The sequence below is a fragment of the Scyliorhinus torazame genome, chromosome 9 (assembly GCF_047496885.1).
Source record: "Scyliorhinus torazame isolate Kashiwa2021f chromosome 9, sScyTor2.1, whole genome shotgun sequence".
NCBI classification, from domain to species: Eukaryota; Metazoa; Chordata; class Chondrichthyes; order Carcharhiniformes; family Scyliorhinidae; genus Scyliorhinus; species Scyliorhinus torazame.
This window is the reverse complement of record NC_092715.1, coordinates 135,739,949-135,766,932: the sequence shown is the minus strand read 5'-3', so window position 1 is coordinate 135,766,932 and position 26,984 is coordinate 135,739,949. Positions and strand designations below refer to the sequence as shown.

Here is a 26,984-nt window from a genome sequence, read left to right as displayed (position 1 = left end):
CTGCAGTGCATCTTTAGATGGTACGGACTGCTGCCATTGTATATCCGTGGTGGAGGGAGTGAATGTTTAAGGTTGTGGATAGGATGCCAGTCAAGTGGGCTTTGTCCTGGATATGGTTGAGCTTCTTTGGTGTTGATGGAGCTGCACAGACAAGTGGATGGTATTCCATCACGTCCCTAGCTTGTGGTCTTGTAGATGGTGGACAGACTTTGGGGAGTTGGGAGGTGAGTTACTCTAAGCAGTATTTCTAGTTTCTGACCTGCTCTCATAGCGTCATTTTTTAAATGACTGGTCCAGTTCAGTTTCTGGACAATGGTAATCCCTAGGATGTTGATAGTAGGGATTCAGTGATGGCAGTGCCATTGAATATGAAGGGGAGATGGTCAGATTCTCCTTTGTGGAGATAGCCATTACCTGACATCTGTGTAGTGCGAATGTTACTTGCCACAGTAGCATCTGGTTCACTAATGTCTTTCAGAGATGAAAGGTTGCTGTCCTTACTTGACCTGACCTACATGTGACTTCAGACCCACAGCAATGTGGTTGACTCTTAAATGTCTCCTGAAATAACCGAGCAAGTCACTCAGTTGTATTAAATCACTACAAAGTCAAAAAGGAATGAAACCAGATGGGCCACCACAATATCGACCGAGGCACCCAAAATGACAACTGCACATCCAGCCATATGGACCTACAATGTCTTCCTTACTATCATGTTGAAACTTGTGCCAGAATTGGGAGAGCTGTCCACAGACTTGTCAAGCAACAGGCTGACGTTGTTACATTCACCGAATCATACCTACAAATCATGCCCTAGACACCACCATGCCATCCCTGTGTATGTCCTGTCCAACTTGCAAGGCAGACCCACCAGAGGTGGCGACATTGTCTTGAAACTGACTGTCTTATGGCACAAAGTCCAACTTGGGCAAGGAATTGCTTGCTGATTACCACCTGCCATCCTCCCTCAGTTGATTAATCTGTATTTCTCCATGTTGAAGACCAGTTAGGAAGCACTGAGCGTGGCAAGGGCAACGAATGCACTCTGGGTGTGGGACTTCATGTCTTCATCAAGAGTGGCTCGATAGCACGAAGACTGACTTAACTGTCCGGGTCCTGAAGGACATAGCTGTTTTGGCAGCACGGTAGCACAGTGGTTAGTACTGTCGCTTCATAGCGACAGGGCCCCAGGTCCGATTCCCACCTTGGTTCACTGTCTGTGTGGAGTCTGCACGTTCTCTCTGTGTCTGGGTGGGTTTCCTCCGGATGCTCTGGTTCCCTCCCACAAGTCCCAAAAGACACGCTCTTAGGTGAATTGGACATTCTGAATTCTCCCTCTTCTGTACCCGAAATTGCACCGGAGTGTGGCGACTAGGGGCTTTTCACAGTAACTTCATTGCAGTGTTAATGTAAGCCTACTTGTGACAGTAAAGATTATTATTATTAGACTGGGTCTCAACAGCTGGTGAGAGAACCATCAAGAGGGAAAAGCCTCCTTGATCTCTTCCTCACCAATCCACTTGTCACAGATGCATCTGTCCATACCAGTATCGATAGGAGTGAACATCGCACAGTCCTTGTGGCAACAGAGCCCTATCTTCACGCTGAGCGTACCCTCCATCATGTTGTGTGGAACGACCACCATGCTAAATAGGATAGCTTTGAAACTGATCTAGCAACTCAAAACTGGACACCCATGAGGTGCTGTGGGCCATCAACAGCAGCAGTCTTGTATTCAACCTCCACCTGTAACCTCATGGCCTGGCATATCCTCCACTCTATCATTACCATCAAGCCAGGGGATCAACCCTGGTTCAATGAAGAGCGTAGGAGGGCGTATCAGGAGCATCACCAGGCATACCTAAAAATGAGGTGTCAACCTGGTGAAACTACAACAAAGCACTACTTGCATGCCAAAACAATAGGTCTACAACAATCTAAGCTCTAGGCTCCCAGTGTTGGATTTGGGGAGTACACCAAAGCTGCATTGGGGAATCCCTCTCAAATGTCCCAGGTAAGCATTTGTGTGGCAATTACCCAGAAGTGCTCACTTCGCCTGGTCCATTGAACTGCAGCAGGAACCATTGAAAAATGTGATTTTTAAATTGATAACTTCAGATGTTTCCGCCAGGATTACACGAATAGTCACTCTGAAAAAATTCGACTCGTTGAACTTCTGGGTAACTATTTTAAACACCCAGACTGATCCCCACAAGGTACTCCTCCCCCACCCCAACCCCCTCCACCTTCATGCGACGCTCCACAATTCGGGGGCCTGACCTGACCCTGACCACCGCCACTGCACCCCCAAAATCCTATCGACTTAGGCACTTAACTTCAGCCTGGCTGGTTGTTTTCATTCTGATCTTTAAACTTACCGGCCTAGCAGCAGAAAGGGGCGTGGCGTCCTTCACTCCGACTCTCTTCGACTTTGACGCTGCGCCAAAGTGGCGCTGGGCCAAAGCTGTGCTGCCTGGATCTCACCCGGCCTGAGTCAGAATGTGGGGTGAGACAAAATTGGCACAACTAAGTGAGAATGGACTGGCAATCGAATGATGATTAACATTCTACACAAGTTACGGGCTTGTATGTGATGGACAGAGCTCAGCGATCCCACAGCCAGTGGATCAGATAAAAGCTTTGCAGTCCTGCCCCATCCAGCTGTGAATGGTGTGGGACAATTAAACAATCAACCGGAGGAGGAGACTGCATAAATATCCCCATCCTCGATTCAAGAGCCCATCACACTAGTTTAAAGATAGCTGAAGCATCTGGAATCATCTTTTGCCAGAAGTGCTAGATGGATGATCCACATTGGCCAATTCCTGAGCTGCTGAGCATCACAGGTCCCAGTATTCCAAGTGATAGCAAGACACAGCTGAAGGCACTGGATGCTCCGAACAACATTTCAGTAATAGCACTGAAGGTGTGCTCCAGAACCAGCCACCCCCAAGCCAAGCTGTTCCAGCACAGCTACAACGCTGACACCTACATGGCAATGAGGAAAATTCCCTAGGTTTGTCCTGTTCACAAAAAACAGGACAAATCCAACCGTACCTTGAGTTTACATTCAATTATCAGGAAAGTGATGGAAGGTGTCATCGACAGTGCTATCAAGCAGCACTTGCATAGCAATAATCTGCTCACTGATGCTTAGTTTGTGTTCTGCCATGGCCACTCAACGCCTGCCCTCATACAGCCTTGGACAAAAGAACTGAACGTAAGAGGTGAGGTGAGAGAAACTGCATTCTCAATGACCTTCCCTCCATCATTAGGTCAGAAATGGGATGTTCACTGATGAATGCACAATGTTGCATACCACTCACAGCTCCTCACACACTGAAGCAGTCCACGTCCATTTCAGCAAGACCAGGACAACATTCAGGCTTGGGCTAATAAGCGGCAATTAACATCCATGCTGCGCAAGTGCCAGGCATGACCATCTCCAAAAAGAGAGTCCCTTGACATTTAATGGGGTTACCATTGCTGAATTCCCTAAATAGCAACATCCTGGGGGTTATCGTTGACCAGAAATTAAACTTAAACATCCATAGAAACACTGTCTACAAGGGCAGGTCAGAGGCCAGGAATTCTGTGACAAGTAACACCTCCTTGACTCCCCAAAGTCTGTCCACTGTCTACAAGGCACAAGCCAGGAGTGTGATGGAATACTCTCCACTTGTGTGGGTGAGTGGAGCTTCGACAACACTCGAGGAGCTCAATACCATCAAGCAGTCCACTTGATTGGCATTGCATCCACCTTAAGCATTCACTTCCACCACCACCGATGCACAGTGGCATCTGTGTACCGTCGATAAGATACTGCAGTAAACCACCAAAGTTCCTTTGACAGCATTGTTGTGACATCTACCACCTAGAAGAACAATGATGTGGAGATGCCAGCGTTGGACTGGGGTGAGCACAGTACGAAGTCTTACAACACCAGGTTAAAGTCCAACAGGTTTGTTTCGATGTCACTAGCTTTCGGAGCGCTGCTCCTTCCTCAGGTGAACTAGAAGGATATTAGCAGCAAAGGTATGGAAATACCACTATCTGCTAGTTTATCTCCCAAGTCGCGCACCTTTCGGACTTCGAATCATATTGCCGTTCCTTCGCTGTCACTGGGCCAACATTCTGGAACTCCCTTCCTAAGGGCATTGCATGTGTTCTTACACCACATGGACTGCAGCAGTTCAAGAAGGTGACTCCCCATCTCTTTCTCAAGCGCAATTAGGGATGGGCAACAATAGGCCAGCAATGCTCATCACCTGTGAAAATAAATTTTAAAGAATTAAATAGAATTCTGCTGCATATATTTGGGTCACATGCAACCCATGATACATTTTCAGATGATTATTGTTTCAGATTGTATTCAGATCCATTTCAATTGTGACTTAATTTCATAAGTTTTTTCAGCAACTTAGATTTTTATCTTTGGACTGCATTAATTTCAACTTCACTTTTAACTACCATCAAGAGTTCAAAAACAGGCTATCTTTCTGGAATTGATTGTGTATATTATAAAGTCAAAGGTGTACAACTTTAAGCCATGAATCAATAAAATCCTCATGCTTTTCTTAAATTATTGTTGAACTGTTGGCTGAAGAATAGTTATTCATTTTCCCAGAAGAGTAGCATTCTAAAATCTGTGTTCACAATATATCAGAGTCCGTTGGATTAAGTTACACTTGTATAGTATAAATGATCAAAAAGACAGTATTATTGTGTAAACGGACAAAGTGGGAACTGAATAGATGGATAAATAATGATCTGCTGTAGAAGAATTGGTTAGTTATGTGTTGCTGCTTTGTATCCGAGCTGGCTCTGTCAGCAGGATGTAAACAATGAAATTATTCATCCATTTTTAAACCAGAGCTTGATCAGTTTTCAGATGTGCCTGTACTTTAGTTGTGTTAAAAGTCCATTTATTTTGAATGTGAATTTTTAGAGTGTCTGTTTAGTGTCTAAAGGATAAGCTGATTTCCTTTAGTTTCTTGAAAGATTTTTTTCCTTTCATGAATTCTATCTAGCTCCATGAAGCAGAACAGAAATACAGACTACTTGAAAAAGAATTTCATCAGTACAAGGAGCAGCAGAGCAGCAAACCTGAAATTCGACTTCAGTCAGAGATCAATCTTTTAACTCTTGAAAAGGTAGAATGCACTTCAATGTCTACAATATGTTATGGTTTTGTTCGCAGACTGAAGTTAGGAAATGTGTATAACAAGCCATATTTTTGTGCCTTTTTTAAGGGGAGTGATTAACTTAAACTTCAAAATCTCCTCCTTTGGATGAACAAAATTACTCCTGCAAAATATAGTTTTTGGTGAGACATGCTGGATAGAACAATAACTGACATTTAGTGATTTCATCGGTAGTCATTAAATTTTATCTCCCTGGAGTATAACATACAGACAAGTTGATGTAAATTTTTACTGATAAAATTTTAAAAATCCATCCATGGGGGATAAATGTAAGGATACTGATTTCATGCTACTTTACGTTGAAGCTGAACAGTCTGCAGTGAGCATTTTAAAATAGCTATTTCATTTTCAATGAGAACATGAAACTTGAGTCATAGAACATAGAACAATACAGCGCAGTACAGGCCCTTCGGCCCACGATGTTGCACCGAAACAAAAGCCATCCAACCTACACTATGCCATTATCATCCATATGTTTATCCAATAAACTTTTAAATGCCCTCAATGTTGGCGAGTTCACCATTGTAGCAGGTAGGGCATTCCACGGCCTCACTACTCTTTGCGTAAAGAACCTACCTCTGACCTCTGTCCTATATCTATTACCCCTCAGTTTAAAGTTATGTCCCCTCGTGCCAGCCATATCCATCCGCGGGAGAAGGCTCTCACTGTCCACCCTATCCAACCCCCTGATCATTTTGTATGCCTCTATTAAGTCTCCTCTTAACCTTCTTCTCTCCAACGAAAACAACCTCAAGTCCATCAGCCTTTCCTCATAAGATTTTCCCTCCATACCAGGCAACATCCTGGTAAATCTCCTCTGCACCCGCTCCAAAGCCTCCACGTCCTTCCTATAATGCGGTGACCAGAACTGTACGCAATACTCCAAATGCGGCCGTACCAGAGTTCTGTACAGCTGCAACATGACCTCCCGACTCCGGAACTCAATCCCTCTACCAATAAAGGCCAACACTCCATAGGCCTTCTTCACAACCCTATCAACCTGGGTGGCAACTTTCAGGGATCTATGTACATGGACACCTAGATCCCTCTGCTCATCCACACTTTCAAGAACTTTACCATTAGCCAAATATTCCGCATTCCTGTTATTCCTTCCAAAGTGAATCACCTCACACTTCTCTACATTAAACTCCATTTGCCACCTCTCGGCCCAGCTCTGCAGCTTATCTATATCCCTCTGTAATCTGCTACATCCTTCCACACTATCGACAACACCACCGACTTTAGTATCGTCTGCAAATTTACTCACCCACCCTTCTGCGCCTTCCTCTAGGTCATTGATAAAAATGACAAACAGCAACGGCCCCAGAACAGATCCTTGTGGTACTCCACTTGTGACTGTACTCCATTCTGAACATTTCCCATCAACCACCACCCTCTGTCTTCTTTCAGCTAGCCAATTTCTGATCCACATCTCTAAATCACCCTCAATCCCCAGCCTCCGTATTTTTTGCAATAGCCTACCGTGGGGAACCTTATCAAACGCTTTGCTGAAATCCATATACACCACATCAACTGCTCTACCCTCGTCTACCTGTTCAGTCACCTTCTCAAAGAACTCAATAAGGTTTGTGAGGCATGACCTACCCTTCACAAAGCCATGCTGACTATCCCTGATCATATTATTCCTATCTAGATGATTATAAATCTTGTCTCTTATAATCCCCTCCAAGACTTTACCCACTACAGACGTGAGGCTCACCGGCCTATAGTTGCCGGGGTTGTCTCTGCTCCCCTTTTTGAACAAAGGGACCACATTTGCTGTCCTCCAGTCCTCTGGCACTATTCCTGTAGCCAATGATGACATAAAAATCAAAGCCAAAGGTCCAGCAATCTCTTCCCTGGCCTCCCATAGAATCCTAGGATAAATCCCATCAGGTCCCGGGGACTTATCTATTTTCAGCCTGTCCAGAATTGCCAACACCTCTTCCCTACGTACCTCAATGCCATCTATTCTATTAGCCTGGGGCTCAGCATTCTCCTCCACAACATTATCTTTTTCCTGAGTGAATACTGACGAAAAATATTCATTTAGTATCTCGCCTATCTCTTCAGACTCCACACACACTTTCCCATCCCTGTCCTTGACTGGTCCTACTCTTTCCCTAGTCATTCGCTTATTCCTGACATACCTATAGAAAGCTTTTGGGTTTTCCTTGATCCTTCCTGCCAAATACTTCTCATGTCCCCTCCTTGCTCGTCTTAGCTCTCTCTTTAGATCCTTCCTCGCTACCTTGTAACTATCCATCGCCCCAACCGAAACTTCACACTTCATCTTCACATAGGCCTCCTTCTTCCTCTTAACAAGAGATTCCACTTCCTTGGTAAACCACGGTTCCCTCGCTCGACGCCTTCCTCCCTGTCTGACCGGTACATACTTATCAAGAACACGCAGTAGCTGATCCTTGAACAAGCCCCACTTATCCAGTGTGCCCAACACTTGCAGCCTACTTCTCCACCTTATCCCCCCCAAGTCACGTCTAATGGCATCATAATTTCCCTTCCCCCAGCTATAACTCTTGCCCTGCGGTGTATACTTATCCCTTTCCATCATTAACGTAAACGTCACCGAATTGTGGTCACTGTCCCCAAAGTGCTCTCCTACCTCCAAATCCAACACCTGGCCTGGTTCATTACCCAAAACCAAATCCAACGTGGCCTCGCCTCTTGTTGGCCTGTCAACATATTGTTTCAGGAAACCCTCCTGCACACACTGTACAAAAAACGACCCATCTATTGTACTCGAACTATATCTTTTCCAGTCAATATTTGGAAAGTTAAAATCTCCCATAATAACTACCCTGTTACTTTCGCTCATATCCAGAATCATCTTCGCCATCCTTTCCTCTACATCCCTAGAACTATTAGGAGGCCTATAAAAAACTCCCAACAGGGTGACCTCTCCTTTCCTGTTTCTAACTTCAGCCCATACTACCTCGGCAGAAGAGTCCCCATCTAGTATCCTCTCCGCCACCGTAATACTGCTCTTGACTAGCAGCGCCACACCTCCCCCTCTTTTGCCTCCTTCTCTGAGCTTACTAAAACACCTAAACCCCGGAACCTGCAACATCCATTCCTGTCCCTGCTCTATCCATGTCTCCGAAATGGCCACAACATCGAAGTCCCAGGTACCAACCCACGCTGCCAGTTCCCCTACCTTGTTTCGTATACTCCTGGCATTGAAGTAGACACACTTCAAACCACCTACCTGAACACTGGCCCCCTCCTGCGATGTCAAATCTGTGCTCCTGACCTCTATACTCTCATTCTCCCTTACCCTAAAACTACAATCCAGGTTCCCATGCCCCTGCTGCATTAGTTTAAACCCCCCCAAAGAGCACTAACAAATCTCCCCCCCAGGATATTTGTGCCCCTCAGGTTCAGATGTAGACCATCCTGTCTGTAGAGGTCCCACCTTCCCCAGAAAGAGCCCCAGTTATCCAAAAATCTGAATCCCTCCCGCCTGCACCATCCCTGTAGCCACGTGTTTAAATGCTCTCTCTCCTTATTCCTCATCTCACTATCACGTGGCACGGGCAACAACCCAGAGATAACAACTCTGTTTGTTCTAGTTCTGAGCTTCCATCCTAGCTCCCTGAAAGCCTGCCTGACATCCTTGTCCCCTTTCCTACCTATGTCGTTGGTGCCAATGTGGACCACGACTTGGGGCTGCTCCCCCTCCCCCTAAGGACCCGGAAAACACGATCCGAGACATCACGTACCCTTGCACCTGGGAGGCAACATACCAAACGTGAGTCTCTCACGCTCCCACAAAATCTCCTATCTGTGCCCCTGACTATAGAGTCCCCAATTACTAATGCTCTGCTCCTCTCCCCCCTTCCCTTCTGAGCAACAGGGACAGACTCCGTGCCAGAGGCCCGTACCCCATGGCTTACCCCTGGTAAGTCCCCCCCCCCCACAAGTATCCAAAGCGGTATACTTGTTTCTCAGGGGTACGACCGCAGGGGATCCCTGCACTGACTGTTTTTTCCCAGTCCCTCTTACAGTTACCCACCTATCTCCAATCTTTGGTGTAACTAATTCCCTGAAGCTGCTATCTATGACCCCTTCTGCCTCCCGAATGATCCAAAGTTCTTCCAACTCCAGCTCCAGTTCCCTAACTCGGTCTTGGAGGAGCTGGAGATGGCAGCACTTCCTGCAGGTAAAATCAGCAGGGACACTAACTGCATCCCTCACCTCAAACATCCTGCAGGAGGAACATTGCACTCCCTTCCCTGCCATTCCTCTAACTTTCTACCAAGATCTGGCTAAAAAATAATAATAATATAATAAAATATGGTACTTACCTCAGACCAATGGGTTTTATTATTAGGTTAGAGGAGGAGGGCGGGTGGGAGACACTACACGTGTAGTGTCTCGGGTTTCCTCTCCACCAGAATTTATTGGGGAGGGTCTTCCCAGGCGTTCGCGGGTCGACTTCCTGTTCCCACCTAAAAAACTAATTTAAAATAAAAAAAAAAATAAAATTCTCAGCTCCTGCTGAAATTGACTAACCAGCCAGCTGTTCTCACGCCGCCGAAATCGACTGGCCTGCCCCTGCAAAGACAAGTGCTTTTAAAGGTTGACTTACCTCCCAGAAACCTCCTTCCGCAATGCTCCCGCTGAAACTGACTCACCACTCACCAGCTGTTCTCACGCCGCCGAAATCGACTGGCCTGCCCCTGCAAAGACAAGTGCTTTTAAAGGTTGACTTACCTCCCAGCAACCTCCTTCCGCAATGCTCCCGCTGAAACTGACTCACCACTCACCAGCTGTTCTCACGCCGCCGAAATCGACTGGCCTGCCCCTGCAAAGACAAGTGCTTTTAAAGGTTGACTTACCTCCCAGCAACCTCCTTCCGCAATGCTCCCGCTGAAACTGACTCACCACTCACCAGCTGTTCTCACGCCGCCGAAATCGACTGGCCTGCCCCTGCAAAGACAAGTGCTTTTAAAGGTTGACTTACCTCCCAGCAACCTCCTTCCGCAATGCTCCCGCTGAAACTGACTCACCACTCACCAGCTGTTCTCACGCCGCCGAAATCGACCCAAGTCATGAAACCTTTTTTGTCCTTGAAATCATTGCAATATCTTTCAGGTGTAGGTTATTCACAAGTATCAGGTTTTCAAAGCTGATAATGTAAAAAAACTGATGTAGGTATTTTTTCCCAAGTAGCTGCAATTTAACAGTGACTCAGTGTGGTGTGTTAGGTTTTTGTTTAAATTTAAATATATATTTCAGATTAGATAAATTGTGACAGTGTCTCAGTGAGCCACACCATTTGTTTTATTAAACATATTTTGCATCTGCCACTTGTATGACATGCCTGTGGAATATGAGAAGACATCCTGCTTATCCATAATGGAATGAAGCAGCTGATTGTTAATTGTAAAAAGGCGTGAAATTTGAGGCAATTCAAAGATGCACTTTAAAAAAAAAATTAAAAAAAATCCACCTTCATAAAGACACAGATCATATCCCTTAAAACAAAAATGTGAAGTGTTTAGATACCAGGATAGTTTCCATTCCACTACATCCACTCCTACCATTTTAAGGACTTACAGCATGGAAATGTCCTGTATCTGTCCTATTTGTTCTCTTCTCTACAAATGTTTGTTGTATATATAAATGATTTGGAGGAAAATGTAACTGGTCTGATCAGTAAGTTTGCAAATGACACAAAGGTTGGTGGAATTGCATACAGCAATGAGGACTGTCGGAGGGTACAGCAGGCTATAGATCGGTTGGAGACTCGGATGATAGCTGGCAGATGGAGTTTAAACTGGACAAGCGTGAGATAATGCATTTTGGAAGGTGTAATACAGGTGGGAAATGTACAATAAATGGCAGAACCCTTAAGTGTATTGACAGGCAGAGGGATCTGGGTGTACAGATCCACAGGTCACTGAAAGTGGCAACACAGGTGGAGAAGAAGTCAAGAAGGCTTATGGCTTGCTTGCCTTCATTAGCCGGGGCATTTGAGTATAAACATTGGCAAGTCAAGCGTAGGCCACATTTGGAATATAGTGTTCAATTCTGGTTGCCGCACTCACAGAAGGATGTGGAAGTTTGGGGAGGGTACAGAAGGGGTTTACCAGGATGTCGCTGGTATGAAGGGCATTCGCTATGAGGAGAGGTTGGATAAACTCAGTTTATGCCCAATGCTGTTCGTTGTTTTATTTCTCATTGCGATCAGTCTTTCTGATAGTGAGAAGGCTGCATATTTTCCACCATGTTCAGAGTCATGCAAAGTAGTCTGAAAGGCCAAGTATAACTCTGAACACAGGTTATGTTCTGACCAGAAAGCATATGAAACTGAAGATTAAATAGGGCCTGAACAATTTCCTCACCATTTCAACTTGATGCTGAAATAGGGTGCACCAAAGCCATCATTTAGGATAATGGCTACTCTGATCATTTTGCACTGTGTATTTTGCAAACTCATGATCGGGCCCAAGGCTATCACATTTGGCTCTGAAAAGTGCTCAGTCTAGCTCTAATTTCCTTGGTAGGGCAGGGTATTTCAATAGTGTGAACAACAGCTGAAGCTACAGAAAAAGTATTTGCCCCTAACAGGATGTTGCAATTTAGCCAAAAAGGCATTCTGCCTATGACACACATGAGTAATGTATTATATGAATTTCGGAACCAGTGGGATGCTTGGCATGTAGGCACGGTGGCACAGTGATTAGCACTACTGCCTCACAGCTCCAGGGTACGAGATTCAATTCTGGCCTCGGGTTACTGTCTGTGGAGTTTGCACTTTCTCCCTGTGTCTGCATGGGTTTCCTCTGGGTACTCCGGTTTCCTCCCACTGTCCAAAGAAGTACAGGGTAGGTGGATTGGCCATGCTAAATTGCCCTTAGTGTCCAAAAGGTTAGGGTGGGTTATGGGGATAGGATGGAGTTGTAGGCTTAAGTAGGGTGCTCTTTCCAAGGCCTGGTGCAGACTCGCTGTAAATTCTATGATACATTCCAACAATTGGGAGATTGTATCAAACAGTATGTCCCTTCCACTGTTCGCAATGGGCAAAGTACAGACCATACACAACCAGCCCATGCTTGCAAAACACAATGTCTAACATTAGATGTAATTCCACGATTGGACAATGTTTGCCAAATAATCCTCAGTGTGCTTAAAAAAAAAGAAGCTGACAGCCAAATTAAGATTGCCAGTCAGGCTCACAGTGTGGTGCATGTGCATGTACTGGAAGCCAGATAGATAACACATAGAACCCTGTTCTTTGCATACAGAAAGAACGTACGTTTATTTTAGCTAAACAAAGCTGGTTAATTCCACAGGGCAATGCCTTGACCAATCAAGCTGCCTGATGTAAATTTCAAACAATGCTTGGCAGTTAACTGTCAGTCACTATCAACTGGTGCATTCTATATGCCATAGCCTCTACCAATCAGAGTCCACTTGCCAACTGAAGATCGAAGGCTGAATGTCCTTGACTGGACTGGAAGGGAACACTTCTGCCTGACGATTGCGGGGCTTCGGGTAAACGACGACGCAGAATAGCTGAGCAGAAACTGGTAGCCAAGTTCCGCACTCATGAGGACAGCCTCAACCAGGATCTCGGGTTCATGTAACATTACATGTAACCCCCACCATACTGTCTAGGTTCGCAGAATCATATTAGCTGTCCTGACTTGAGACAATTCGCACCTCAATTACCTGTGATTGTCACTCACACTGTCTGTTCCTGTAAAATTTGTTTACCTGTAAAGACTCCCATTCCAACCATTCTTTTTTTTAAAAAAATAAACCTTTTATTGAGGTATTTTTGGTATTGTAACAACAACAACAAAATAAACAATGTACATGAAACTATAAACATAGTGCAAAAGCCGTCTCTCTTCCTTACAGGTCCCACCTTTATTAACCACCTACTTTAAGTTAAACTAACCCTGCCCCCTTCTGCTGATAATTAATTTTCCGCGAAGAAGTCAACGAACGGTTGCCACCTCCGGGCGAACCCTAACAATGACCCTCTCAAGACAAATTAGATTTTCTCCAAACAGAGAAAGCTAGCCATGTCTGATAGCCAGGTCTCTGACTTCGGGGGCTTTGAGTCTCTCCAAGCTAATAGTATCCGTCTTCGGGCTACTAGGGAAGCAAAGGCTAGAATGTCTTTCTCCTCCTGGATTCCCGTGTCTTCAGACACCCTGAAAATCGCCACCTCTGGACTCGGTGCCACCCTTGTTTTTAACACTGTGGACATGACATCTGCAAACCCCTGCCAAAATCCCCTCTGCTTCGGACATGTCCAGAACATGTGGACATGGTTCGTTGGTCCTCCCGCACATTTTGCACACCTGTCTTCCACCCCAAAGAATTTGCTCATCTGGGCCACTGTCATATAAGCCCGATGAACGACCTTGAATTGTATCAGGCTGAGCCTGGCACATGTTGCGGACGCGTTGACTCTACTCAACGTGTCCGCCCACAGACCATCCTCTATCTCTCCTCCCAGCTCCTCCTCCCACTTGCGCTTCAACTCCTCGGTCTGCATCTCCTCTGACCCCATAAGTTCCTTGTAAATGTCAGAGACGCTCCCTCCTCCTACCCACCCTCTGGAAACGAGCCTGTCCTGAATCTCCCTGAGCGGTCGGAACGGGAAGGTTGACACCTGTTTACGTAGGATGTCCCCCATCTGCAGATGCCTGAATTTGTCTTCCTTCGCCAACCCAAACTTCTCCTCCAGCGCCCTCATACCCTCTATAAACATGTCCCCCATCCTCTCAATCCCTGCTCTCCGCCATATCCGGAACCCCCCAATCCATACTTCCCGGGGCAAACCGGTGATTATTACAGATTGGGGACCAGACCGATGCTCCCACATGTCTCCTCCATTGCCCCCAGAGTCTCAGGGCCGCCACCACCACGGGGCTGGTGGAGTACCGTGCCGGCGGGAATGGCAGAGGCGCAGTTACCAACACCCCCAGACTGGTGCCCTTGCATGAAGCTGACCCTCCTCCACCACCCACTTCTTGATCGTGGCTATATTCGCCGTTACTAAAATTTGGCAGTGCCAGCCCGCCCTCTTCCCGACTCCGCTCAAGCGTTACCTTCCTTACTCGCGGGGTCTTGCCCGCCCAAACAAAGCCAGTGATCACTTTGTTGACCCGTTTAAAAAAGGGCCGTGGAATAAAGAAGGGGAGAAACTGAAATACAAACAGGAATCTCGGGAGGACCGTCATCTTCACTGTCTGCACCCTCCCAGCCAGTGACAACGGAAGCGCGTCCCATCTCCGAAAATCGTCCTTCATTTGGTCTACTAGCCGGGCCAGATTTAACTTATGCAGCCGGTCCAATTCCCACGCCATTTGAATGCCTAGGTACCTAAAACTTCCCCCTACTAATCTAAACGGCAGCTTCCCCAATCACCTCTCAATCCGGGAGTACACTTTATGCACGTGTGAGTAGAAGGAAAACTCCTTCACCCCCGGCTGCCCAAATCTCTATGGATCCACCCCCCCCCCCCATTTGCTCCATGAACCCTTTTAGTTCCTTTGCCATTGCTGGCACCCTGCCCGTTTTCGAGCTTGACCGGTCCAAGCCAGGGTCAATAACTGCGTTGAAGGCCCCTCCCGTGACCAACCTGTGCGAGTCCAGGTCCGGTATCTTCCCCAGCATCCTCTTTATAAACTCCACATCATCCCAATTTGGCGTATACACATTTAATAATACCACCTGCACCCCTTCCAGTTTCCCACTGACCATAATGTACCGACCTCCCACATCCAAAACTATTCTACCCGCCTCAAACACCACCCGCTTATTGATCAGGATCGCGACCGCTCTAGTCTTTGAATCTAGTCCCGAGTGAAAGACCTGACTGACCCAGCCTTTCTAATCTGGTCAGTTACTTTAAGGTGCGTCTCCTGCAACATTACCACGTCCGCCTTCAGTCCCCTAAGATGTGTGAACACACGTGTCCTCTTGACAGGCCCATTTAACCCTCGAACATTCCAGGTGATCAGCCTAGTTGGGGGGCTCATTGCCCCCCCCACCCTCGCCGATTAGCCATCCCCTTTTTTGGGCCAGCCTCCAGCCCGTGCTCCGCGCCTCCACCGGCCTGCCCCCAGGCAGCCTCCGCCCCCAACCTCCTCTCTCTCCCTTAGCCCAAGTCCCTCCCTCCATCAGCAGAACGTTTACCCCCCCCCCCCCCCCCCCCTCCCGAGTATCAACACTCTGTAACCCAACCCCTTTAATAAACCGAACATATGCACCCCCCCCCCCCACTGCGCTTCCGTGAGCTAGCCTGCCCAGCTAGCTTGGTGGCCCCCATCCCTGACGCCGGATAGTCTCCCACCTATTGTCGTCCGCCCCCCCCCCCCCTCGCTCATACAAACATACTCCCAACGCCAAACAATCCCCACACAATTGCCCAACAGAAAAACACCAAGATCTAAACAAGCGCCCCTCCATCCCCCAACAGTGTAAATGAAAACCTTAACTCACTCAGCTCTACCGCTGGTTCCAAATCAATGCAAAAGGCATTACAAACAGCTTCCAAAAAACGAGAAACTTAAAAAAAAAAAAAAATCAGAAAAACAAAAAAAACAAAACAAGAACGTTGCAGCAAAGTTTAAAAGTTCTCAGTCCACCATCAGTCCTTTACTTTTTCGCGAAGTCCAGCGCGTCCTCAGGCGACTCGAAATAAAAGTGCTGTTCCTCGTGCGTGACCCAGAGACGGGCTGGATACAACAGTCCGAACTTCACCTTTTTCTTAAAAAGGATCGACCTAATCTGGTTGAAGCCTGCTCTTCTCCTGGCCACCTCCACACTCAGGTCTTGGTAAACCTGCAGGATACTGTTGTCTCACTTACAGCTCCGTTTCTGCATGGCCCACTGTAGAATGCGCTCCTTGTCCAAGTACCTGTGGAATCTCACCACCATTGCCCTCAGGGTTGGGGGCTCTCCCATTCGTGGCTTCCTCCCGAGCGCTCTGTGAGCCCTGTCCACATCCAAGGGTCGGGAGAATGTCCCCTTCCCAACAGTTTCTCAAATGTACCTGCTATGTATGCCCAGCGGCCGCTCCTTCGGACCCCTCCGGGAGCCCAACAATTCTCAAGTTCTGCCGGCAGGACCTATTCTCTGGGTCCTCCACCTTCTCCAGGAACCTTTTCTGCTGGTCTTTCAGCAGCCCCACCTCCAACTCCACCGCAGTTTGATGTTCCTCCTGCTCAGCCAGCGCCTTCTCTACTTTCTGGATCGCCCAATCTTGGGCGTCCAATCTAAGCTCCAGCCGCTCAATTGACTCTTATCGGGTCGAAGCAGTCCCGTTTCTGCTTAGCAAAGCCTTCCTGAATAACTTGCATCAGCTGCTCCGTTGACCGCTGGGTTGACAAACCAGAGGTCCGGTCCTCCGCCATGCTGTCTCCTTCTGCAGCTTCAGCCCAAGCCTTCTCTGTCTTTCTGTTTCTGCCTTTACGAGCACTTCTAGTCCTTCTCTCTATGCACAGATGTGGGAATTCAGTACACAATTGCCTCTGTCATCAGTTTTACAATTCAAGTCCAGTAGAAAATCGGGGGGAAAGGTCCAGAAGTCCGACCAGAGCGGGAGCCACCAAATGTGCGACTTACTCCTTCATAGCTGCCACCGGAGGTCCCATTATCACCACCGGAAGTCCCATTCCAACCATTCTTAACATTCCAATCTAATTATCTTGCTGTGCATCTCTCCTATATATGCTGTGATTATGAATCTGCCACCATTTCACCTGATGAAGGAGCTATGCTCCGAAAGCTCGTGATACAAAACAAACCTGTTGGACTTTAACCTGGTGTTGTAAGACTTCTTATTGTGCCGGCCCCTAGTCCAACACCAGCATCTCCACATCATAAAAATTGAAGACTGAGCTCCAGGGTAGAAATAGTGAGGGAAATCTGAGCAAATCCGAAGTATTTCCCTTTATGCTCTCCTTTAGTTATGCCCTGTATAGACTCATTGAAAATGTGTGCTAACTTCTTCCTAGTTTTAGAAGGGTATTTTATGCTTCAAACCATTACATTTTATTTTTATATTTGCTTTCTGAGACAGTGTAATTATGTTGCATATTTTACCAAGCGATATTGTAACTCTTCAACATGGAGATTAAGAAAACTAAGTGAATTGTTGTTTCGTCAGTGCCTAAATTTTATTCAGTTTACTCCAGCAATAACCTACCAATATCAGCCATGGTGATTTATGGTGGTGGGGAAGAGCCTCAAAAGAGAGGCCTGAATTGTTTTCTCTCTGCACATTGAATTGTTCTCTGGACTAGTTTTTTACTACTTCCCTCTTGTACCGATGATTGTGATTCTGATGACTTCCAATTAATAGCTATCTTTGCAGCATAAGTAGCATGTGTAAATATTTGGATATGCATCAAGCAATATATTTGTGGGTTTGTTTTATTCAATTTCTGAGCAAACTGATTAAAATAAATCTATTTAGCCTTTTTTTGGCTTCAGTTGCAGTACAGCAATAATAACTGTTCCAAAGATTTCACTTATTTCTATCCATTTTTAACCCAATAATATCTCCAAGATGAGAATGAAGAAAAAGCTAGTCCCTGGACCATCGCAACATTTATTCATCATTGAGTTGTTTTCCCCCCCCCCCTAACTTGATGTATGTCCAGGAACAGAGTTGGAGTTGGTTAGTTCAGTTGGCTCGACGGCTGGTTTGTGATGCGGAGTGATGCCAACAGCACGGGTTCAATTACTGAACCAGCCCAGGTTATTCTCATCCTTGAGGTTTAGTGACCCTCAGGTTAAATCAGTACCAGTCAGCTCTCAAAAGGGAGAGCAGCCTATGGTCCTCTGGGATTGTGGTGACCTTTACATGTCCAGGAACCAGCCTTGATGATAAATTCAAAATTTTGCAATCCACTTCCACTTCCTGTTGAAGTCCCCATTTTAGCAGATTTCTAATAGTTTTTCTGACTTCATATGCTCGTGAAATAAAGTACTCTTCATAGAACATTAATAGTTTAAATACATCTGATTATATTATAGTTGCTTCACTAACTAAAATGTTTATTTCAGCTGTCTGAAGTTAACATAAAGTTTATTACTTCTGAAGTGGATGCTATGCAAAAGTAGGTTTAAAAAATAAATTCACCCCATTTAAGCCAGAATTCTGATTCTCTCAAAATATTTATGTGGAATATTAAGATCTCTTTCCTGAATACTGAATAGTTTTTTAGTGCTAACACAACATCAGCTTTATGGTTTCAACCTTTTGACCTTTTTTATTAGGTGGAATTTGAGAGGAAATTGGAATCGGCCACAAAATCCAAGTTGCATTACAAGCAGCAGTGGGGGCGAGCTCTGAAAGAATTAGCACGACTAAAACAGGTAAAGTACATCCTTGTCCTTTCAAAGGTGACAGATGTCAACTGTAGCATTAGTGACCACTTCAAAGTTCCATATTTCAAAGCAAAAAAGTTTCATTTGAATCAGGGTAGTTGCCACCAAAATTGTTCTAATTGCTTTTGTAGTAACATCATCCTTATTGATGCAGTGTTAACTTTTCAAATCTTTTTCTGTGACTCTGTTTCTCGATCTCTCGCATGCACTATTTCCCTGCTGTGTTTTTATGCCCTCCCCTTTTTGCTCGTGCCCTATTGTGCGCTTGGTCTTTCTCCGCCCACACCCTTCATGCAACTGCTGTCTTACACACTGCCCACAAACACTTATAGTTCAGGTCACTCACTTTTCTTCAATGACAAAATAACCATAATCTGATTTTTTTGTTCCCAAATAGATCTGCACCTAACAATTACATTGTAAAATGATTACTGTTAAATTGTGACGGGCATATTATATAAGCTTTAATTTTGAAATACTGCCACAGGAAGTCATTCAGGAAAGTCGCCTTAAGGGCTTTGCCTTCACCTGAAGTATTCTTGATGTTAATGATACTAGTGAATATTCTGAAAAGACTGAAGTGATTGAAAATGATTTACATGAATAAATTTCAGAAAAGTAACGTTCATTTATTATTTTTATAAAAATCAAGGATTTTAAGCTACTTCCCGAGTTGGCAACAGAGCTTTATATTTTGGTGAAAAATCTTTTGTGAGATTTTAGTTTGTTTCTTGAGCATATGTTTAGATCCTATATCTGCTGAAATATTCAAGAATTAATTTGTGGAGCCACAATATTTTGATAAGAACAAGGAAATCATTTCACTATTTCATTACACAACAGATCGTAACATTCCTACAGTGCAGAAGGAGGCCATTCGGCCCATCGAGTCTGCACCGACCCTCTGAAATCTGGGCATATGCCCCACCTTATCCCTGTAACCCCTCCTAACCTTTTGGACACTAAGGAGCAATTTATCATGGCCAGTCCACCTAACCTGTACATCTTTGGACTGTGGGAGGAAACCGGAGGACTTGGAGGGAACCCACGCAGACAATTGGAGAATGTACAAACTCCACACACACAGACACCCAAGGGTGGTATTGAGCCTGGGTCCGGGTCCAATTGAACCAGGGAGGCAGCAGTGCTAACCGCTATGCCACTGCCGCCAATGAAAACAAAAACATAAAATGCTGAACAATCTCAGCAGGTCTGACAGCATCTATGAAGAGAGAACGGAGCTACCTTTTCGAGTCTGGATGACTCTGTCATCTTATGAGAAGTTTTTCTTTTTCAGTAAATGATGTGCTACTCTGATTGGGTCAATGGATTTACACCGTAACAGTTTTAAGTGAGTTATCCACCTCAGCCAAGGCGACAGTCAAAAAGTTACATTTTGCTTCATGATAGGAGAACTAGGGAATGAGAAATCATAAATTATCACTGCTTATAGCTGCATAATGAGGCCTATGGGATGTCAGTGCATGTGAGCATTAAAAGATGATCACATTGCCTCAGCTGTGATTTAACTTCCCTTTTGGCTGAGTGGGCACCAACTTTCAGAGTCATGTTCAATATACTTGAACAAAGTTCTAAAGCATCGGTGATGATTGTGTGTCTTCAGGAGGGGAAGTGTCAAAATGCTGTGGAATGACAATGTTTTTTTCAAGGCCTTACGTTCATACGGTGGAATATGGGAAACCTTTATTTTAGTTTGCATCTATTGATCTGAAAATCTAATGTGGGTACACACCTGGTCCCCAAATAGTTTTTGAGATCAATATTTCATTGCACTGTTCTGTCAACATTTACCGTTATAAATAGGTGTGACTGCATTTCCCCATGAGTTTTGATAATTCATTTGTTGCTGCACAGTGCCACTAGATGGCTCTGCAGAGCAAGTTTCTGAAGTGTCTCCCCTGACATTGTCACCATCTTGTTCATAAAACAGAATCAACTAACCATGGTAATACTGCAGACAGTACATTAGCATACATTATCTGGATGGTTGTTTGACATTTTTTGGATAAAGACCCACAAACCCTGTATTTTTGTCTCATTTTCTTTGAATAAGAGGATTTATTCAGCTGCAGGAATCCCACTTGGCTTGTGCTCGCAAAAGTTCCATAAATTGTATTTTACTTTTTTTAGAAAAACAATGTCAAAACATGACTCGCCTTTTTGTCTCCCTACAAACCATTATGTTCTTACTGAATCATGGTAGGTCCGAAATCTCAGCCCATGTCTTAGCTCCCAAATCTTTGTGGCGTTCTGTCAAAACATTTCCATAAACTATTGCACGCAGAGGAAATATCAAAACTCCCTAATAAAATTTTAATGACAATATCCAGCTGCGGCATACTTGAGATTGAATATGATTATCTTTTGAGGTTTTTTTGTACCAGACCATTAATGTTCTGAAGGCATACTTGTTCTAACTGCAGGTTTGAAATAATAATTCGGACCACGGTTACGTTTTGTGCTGGTTCAGCAGTCTATGTTCATTTTTTGTGTTATTATTCTTGGAGTGCATTTTAAAAAATGTTCACAAGTGGCAATTTCTGAAAGGTAAAAATATTCCTTCCTGGCATCTGAAATATCTTGTCTGTTCTTAAGCACCCCTACACCTCCCTAGTATTTCAAATTTTTCCACTTTAAACAATTTATTTGATTAATTTCTGAGAAATGTGGCCAATGATCTATTGTAAGTTTCACTACAAAGTACTATATGTTCAGTTTTATGTAAAAACATTGTTTTGAAGTCATCCATGCTGTCCGATCCTCTTGACAACTTTGGGTTATTTTCAGAAAACTACTTTTGAGGTTTTCAGTTTCTGCCAAAGATTCTTGCTACATCTTACCAATTAGCATGCGGTGGCCAGTGATTGACCATTGTTTAGTCTAATGGCCACGTGTTTACGACTCTTCAGATTTATGTGCAGCCTTTCCAAGTAAAGATATTTATTTAATTGGGAGAAAACCCTCTTAACAGTGGCACCTGTGGGGAAGAATTCTATTTTTAAATCTATTTTTAAAAATAAATTAAGAGTACCCAATTCTTTTTTTCCAATTAAAGGCAATTTAGCGTGGCCAATCCAACTAACCTGCACATCTTTTTGGGTTGTGGGTGTGAGACCCACGCAAATACGGAGAGAAGGTGCAAACTCCACATGGACAGTGACCCGGGCAGGATCGAACCTGGGTCCTCATCGCAGTGAGGCAGCAGCGCTAGCCATCATGCCACCCCTTTGTTTTTTAATCTAGTGACAGTTCTCTTTTTAAATGTTGATATTACTTAATAAGTTAATGCGTTCAATAACTTCAAAACCTGGCGATGGAGCATTTCAATAGCTAGTTTCCACCACTAAGCAGATGTCTTTCACCATTAGTTACATACCATTTTGGAATGAATAAAGCTGGATTATAAAAATGTAACCATGTCTATTGTTTCAAACATCTTGGCTGTTCCCACTAAGACCATGTATGGTCTTGAAGGGTTGTGAAATCTGGTGCATATTCAGGGTAATGCTTATTGGTTGAAATCAGTGGGCGCAATTCACCCAAAAAATGACGAAGTGTCATTTTGAACAGGATTTGCAACGTATTTGGTGCTGGCTGTAATGGCGTGATCAAGATCGGTATTCACCCCCACTTAGTGCAAAAAATGAGCCCCCACGTGAAACTCACCATGCCTGAATTTCCAGGCATCTGACTAACCTAACTGGCGTCTCAGCGGCTGGCAGTTAACAAGGGGGAGCTGCATTTAAACGGTCACTCAGCACTTACTCCCAGTCCAGCCAGGAGGATGGCAGCATAGAGACCTCCTTGCTTTGGGGATGCCGACCTGGCCAGGCCTCTGGACGCTGTGGATGAGAGGCGGGCACCCTGTTCCCCTGATCGGGGTGGGGCGCGAGGGGCGCGAATCCCAAAGATCCGAGTCTCCCCCCCCCCCTTAAGGAGTGGGTGCTAGAGATTGTAGGGCTTCCCGAGAAGAGAGCAGTGAGTGACAGCGAGGTCGGCCTGTGCCAGAGAAGTGAGGATCCATTGCCCCATCATCCAGATGACCTGTCTCACCTAATTTGTTGGTGTCCCACACGGTTATCCTTGCCTTTCACTGAACCAGTGACTATTGTCTTGCAGGATCACTAACTGATGAGGTCCCCCCCCCCCCCGCCCCCCCCCCCGCCCAGCCACCCAAGAGGGCTCCGAAGAAGACACTGGAAATGCGCCACAGCTATCACCCACCTTTGCAAAGATGCACACCTTGGGCGACGTTAGCAGTCAGGCTTCTGGGTCACGATCTGGTGAGCACCACACACCTGCTGATGCACATCAGCTGGAGGCAGGAACATACAAGGGAGACAGCAGTCGGATGTCTGCTGGATCCCAGGGCACAGCTGGGTCCCAGTCACATGTCGAGTCTCTGGACAAGGTTCTCCCTGAACTGATGCAAACAATAGGCCATAGCCATGAGATTCAGGAGGGGGTGTCAATGACATTCCAGCAACTGTAAGGCCAATTGGAGGAGTCCCAAAGCCTTCAGGTGCAGGAGATGGTGCTGGCAATGTGTGGCACCGAGGCCAACACTGCTGGGGTGGCGACCGCAGTGGAAGGCCGCATGACATCCGAGACATGAGTGGTGGTGTTCAAGGCACGGCTCAGTTCGTGATGACCACGGCTCATGGCCTCAACATCATGTGCCAATGGTTGAGGGACATATTGCAGACACAGGTGGACATTGCTGAGGCACTCCAGATCGTGGCCCAGTCACAGAGGACGATTGCTGAGGGCTTCAACACCATGGTGCAGACAATGTGGGACTCCAGGACTGCAATGACAGATGAGTCAGTGGCTTCTGGAGCACCCTAGAGCTGCCCCTCTTTCCAATGGAATCACCCAGGGCATTACAGGCACCCTCAGCAAAGAGGAAGCGCTGGAGCCTTCCACCAAGGAGATTCAGGTTGTCTCCAGTCCTTCTGAATCCCCCTCCGACACCGGCGTATCTCAAGGGCAGCAAGTAGAAAAGGTGGCACAGCGACGTCTGAGGTACTGGTAAGTCGACTGAGGATCTCCACAGGATGACTGCCAAGGGCATCAAAGGCCTCAGGTCATGGAAAACAGAAGGCTGCTTCCACCTCTAATGCACATCCTGGAGACACACCTCGACATAACACTAGACCACGAGGGATCAAGAAGTGTGAGGAGTGGGCACTGGTGACATCGCTATCCGTAGCTAGAGAGAATGGCAAGTCGTCACTTTAAAATATTCACCAGTAAACATTTCACATCTGAAACATGTAAAGCCTCTTCCATTTCATGGGCCTCATTGTATCTGGCCCCTGCCTCAGTCTCAGCCCTCCACACTGGCATCATCAACCATGACCTCAGTGGGTTTCCCTTGTCCCCCACGAGACAACCCGTCATCCTGGGGTGGTCCTCAAAGTCACAGGGGTCCCCGAGTGCCCCAGGATGTAGCTGTCATGCACCCTCGCAAGATAGCATGCACAGATGTGCATGATCCTGAGGCAGTGGTAGCACACGATCTGAACATTCTGGGAGTGGAACCCTTTCCTGTTAATATAGGGCACTCCCTAATGCCCTGGTGCTCATAAGGCAACATGCTTTCCATCAATGACCCTGTGGACCTCGGCATCCCGGCAGCGAATCCTGCAGCCTGGACATTTTGTGGGCCTGTTCCAGGTCGAAGGTGATGCAGTCGGATGCCTGGGTATACCGAGCAACTGTCACTTCCCTGATGCACCTGAGGGCTGATGATTGCAAAATGCCACACAGGTTGACCCCTGAAATGACCGAGTGGCGTAGCAATTAAGGGCATCCGTGACCTTCACGGCCACCGGGAACAGGTGTCCTCCTCCTCCTCCATGGGGTGCCGTGTTTGCGAGGATGTGGCACAGGTGCCGCACTCTCTCTCTGTTGAGACAGTCTTTGAAGCATATTCTATCCGTTAGCTCATTGAACGACCATTGATTCCTGTACACTTTCGCATGCCGTCTGGCCCCCTTCACAGCCTGACTAGCGGCCAAGTTTTGAGGGTGTGTGGTGGCCCCCTGCACATGTGGTGCAGGCTGCAGCCTGCATTGGCTTCAATGCCCAATATAACGCCTGTTCCCCTCGGCTGTGATGGGCAGAAAAAGAACAACCTTCGGTGGGATCAACAGCAACGTTCATTTTTGTCTCTAGAAGGATTTGGATAAGGAGAGAGACTGACAATCAGTTAGGTCTTCCATTCCGGGACCCTCCGATTTCCCAAGCCACCTTCACCCTTCCATGACCGGTAGATGTCTTTCATAGATCTTGTCCAACATAAAATTCTGTAGCAGCTGGTGAGTGAGCAGAAGACCTGTGCAGTACTCACTATTAGCCTCCTCACTCACCCTTGGTATCCTTTGCACCAGGTCCCCATTTTTGTAGAGGAATACTAAACAGCGCCCAAATGACTTCTTCCTTGGGGAGGGGAGAACTGAATCCTGGGAGCCTGCTGCATTTGACTTTAATCTCGCTACTGAGATTGAAATTATTACAATCCCAGACCAGACCCCAACCATGGCTAGGATACTGGACCAAAACCCCAATATTTTAGTTTATTTGTAAGACTGTGGAAAGAATGATTCGCTCCAGAAGGCAACTCCTCTCTCCAAAGTTTCTCCACCAACTCCCTCTCGAATGCTTTCAAATGGTCTCTCTGCCTTCCTTGGCTCCACACAGCAATGACCTCATTTCCCCAAGCTGAAAAGCAACTTATTTCTGCAGGCTGCAAAGCAGATTAACTCCCGAGGGACTTCCCCAGGCAAATCACTATGCATTAGCCCAGACTGAAAAACACATTCCTACTTCAATTTCACCTGCTGGCTGCTAAAAGCACCCAGGCCCTGCAGAACAGAATTATTTTTAAACAAACACACTTGGGCGGCACAGTGGCCCAGTGGTTAGCACAGCTGCCTACGGCGCTGAGGACTCTGGTTCGATCCAGGCCCCGGGTCACCTTTCTGTGTGGACTTTGCACATTTACTCTGTGTCTGCGTGGGTTTCACTCTCGCAACCCAAATATATGCAGGTTGGGTGGATTGGCCACACTAAATCACCCCTTAAATGGAAAAAAATTATTGGACACTCTAAATTTGTATTTAAAAAAATAAACAAACACACCTTAACCCCTGTTTTAAAAAAAAAAATTATAATACTCAATTCTTTTTTTTTTCCAGTTAAGGCAAATTTAGCATGGCCAATTCACCTTTGGATTGAGGGGGTGAGACCCACACAGACACTGGGAGAATGTGCAACTCCACACGGACAGTGACCCGGAGCCGGAATCGAACCCAGGACCTCAGCGCCATGAGGCAGCAGTGCTAACTATTACACCACCATGCCACCCTCTAAAAAACGGTCTTAACCCTTCAATTGCCCACTACATTTATAATCCAATTTTCCTAACATCTTCCACTCGTCACAGAATGAATGCAAATTGGGTTTAATCAGGTTCTCGCCATTTCTGGGCGAAATCCTGATCACACCATTGTGAGCGGGCTGGGTGAGTGGGAAACTGTTTGGTGCCTGGTGCAAATTCTGTTTTTGGCTGCTCCCAATATTTACCCGGTGTAATGGGATCATTGCTGGGCGCAGCAGGGTGGTAAAATCACCCCCAGTATTTTCTTTGTTGCATTTACTCCTCACTCTGTCTTGGCGAAATGTAGGATGTTCTGAAGTTGTGACACACTTGAAGCATTTGATTTTTCATTGGTTTCCAACAATCTTGCCAATTTGCGATTATTCTCAGTAATGGTTACTGAATGTGATGATGTTAGTCTCTTGGTGTCTGTGTTGGTTATCATCATAATCAGCTTGCTGGTTGTCTTGAAAGTTTGGATCTGTTGCACCATCCAACAATTCAACAGCTGCAATTGTCTCGTTGGTAGCCACTTGGCATTGATATTCAGCCATGTATTGATTTCTTGGCTTCATTGCTACTTTATTCAAGAGCTGATTGAAGTCAGATCTGGCACAGAGGAAGATGGTTGGAGGTCAGTCATTTCAGTTCCAGGGCATCACCACAGGAGTTCCTCAGAGTAGTGTCCTAGGCCCAACCAACTTTAGCTGCTTCATCAATGTCCTTCTTTCCATCATAAATTCAAATTGTGCAATTCACTGAGGATTGCACAATTCAGCACCATTCGCGATTCCTCAGACACTGACGCAGTCCATGTAAATGAAGAAAGACCTGGACAATATCTAGGCTTGTGTTCAAAAGTGGCAAGTAGCATTCGTGCCACACAACATCCTGGGGGTTATCATTGATCAGGCACTGAGCTGGACTAGCCATATTAATACTGTGGTTATGGACCAGGTCAGACACTGGGAATTCTGTACCAAGTAGCACAT

At 45.9% G+C, this 26,984-nt stretch overlaps 1 protein-coding gene across 3 annotated transcripts in view; it reads left to right on the top strand.

The window, feature by feature from the left end:
- The window catches only part of cep120 (centrosomal protein 120), a 133,021-nt gene that overhangs the window by 92,115 nt on the left and 13,922 nt on the right, over positions 1-26,984 (top strand). For all 3 annotated transcript variants that reach the window (XM_072516544.1, XM_072516545.1, XM_072516546.1), the window contains 2 exons: positions 5,031-5,153; positions 18,477-18,575. In XM_072516544.1, coding sequence (XP_072372645.1) covers positions 5,031-5,153; positions 18,477-18,575 — 222 coding nt within the window. The remainder of the gene's footprint in view (positions 1-5,030; positions 5,154-18,476; positions 18,576-26,984) is intronic.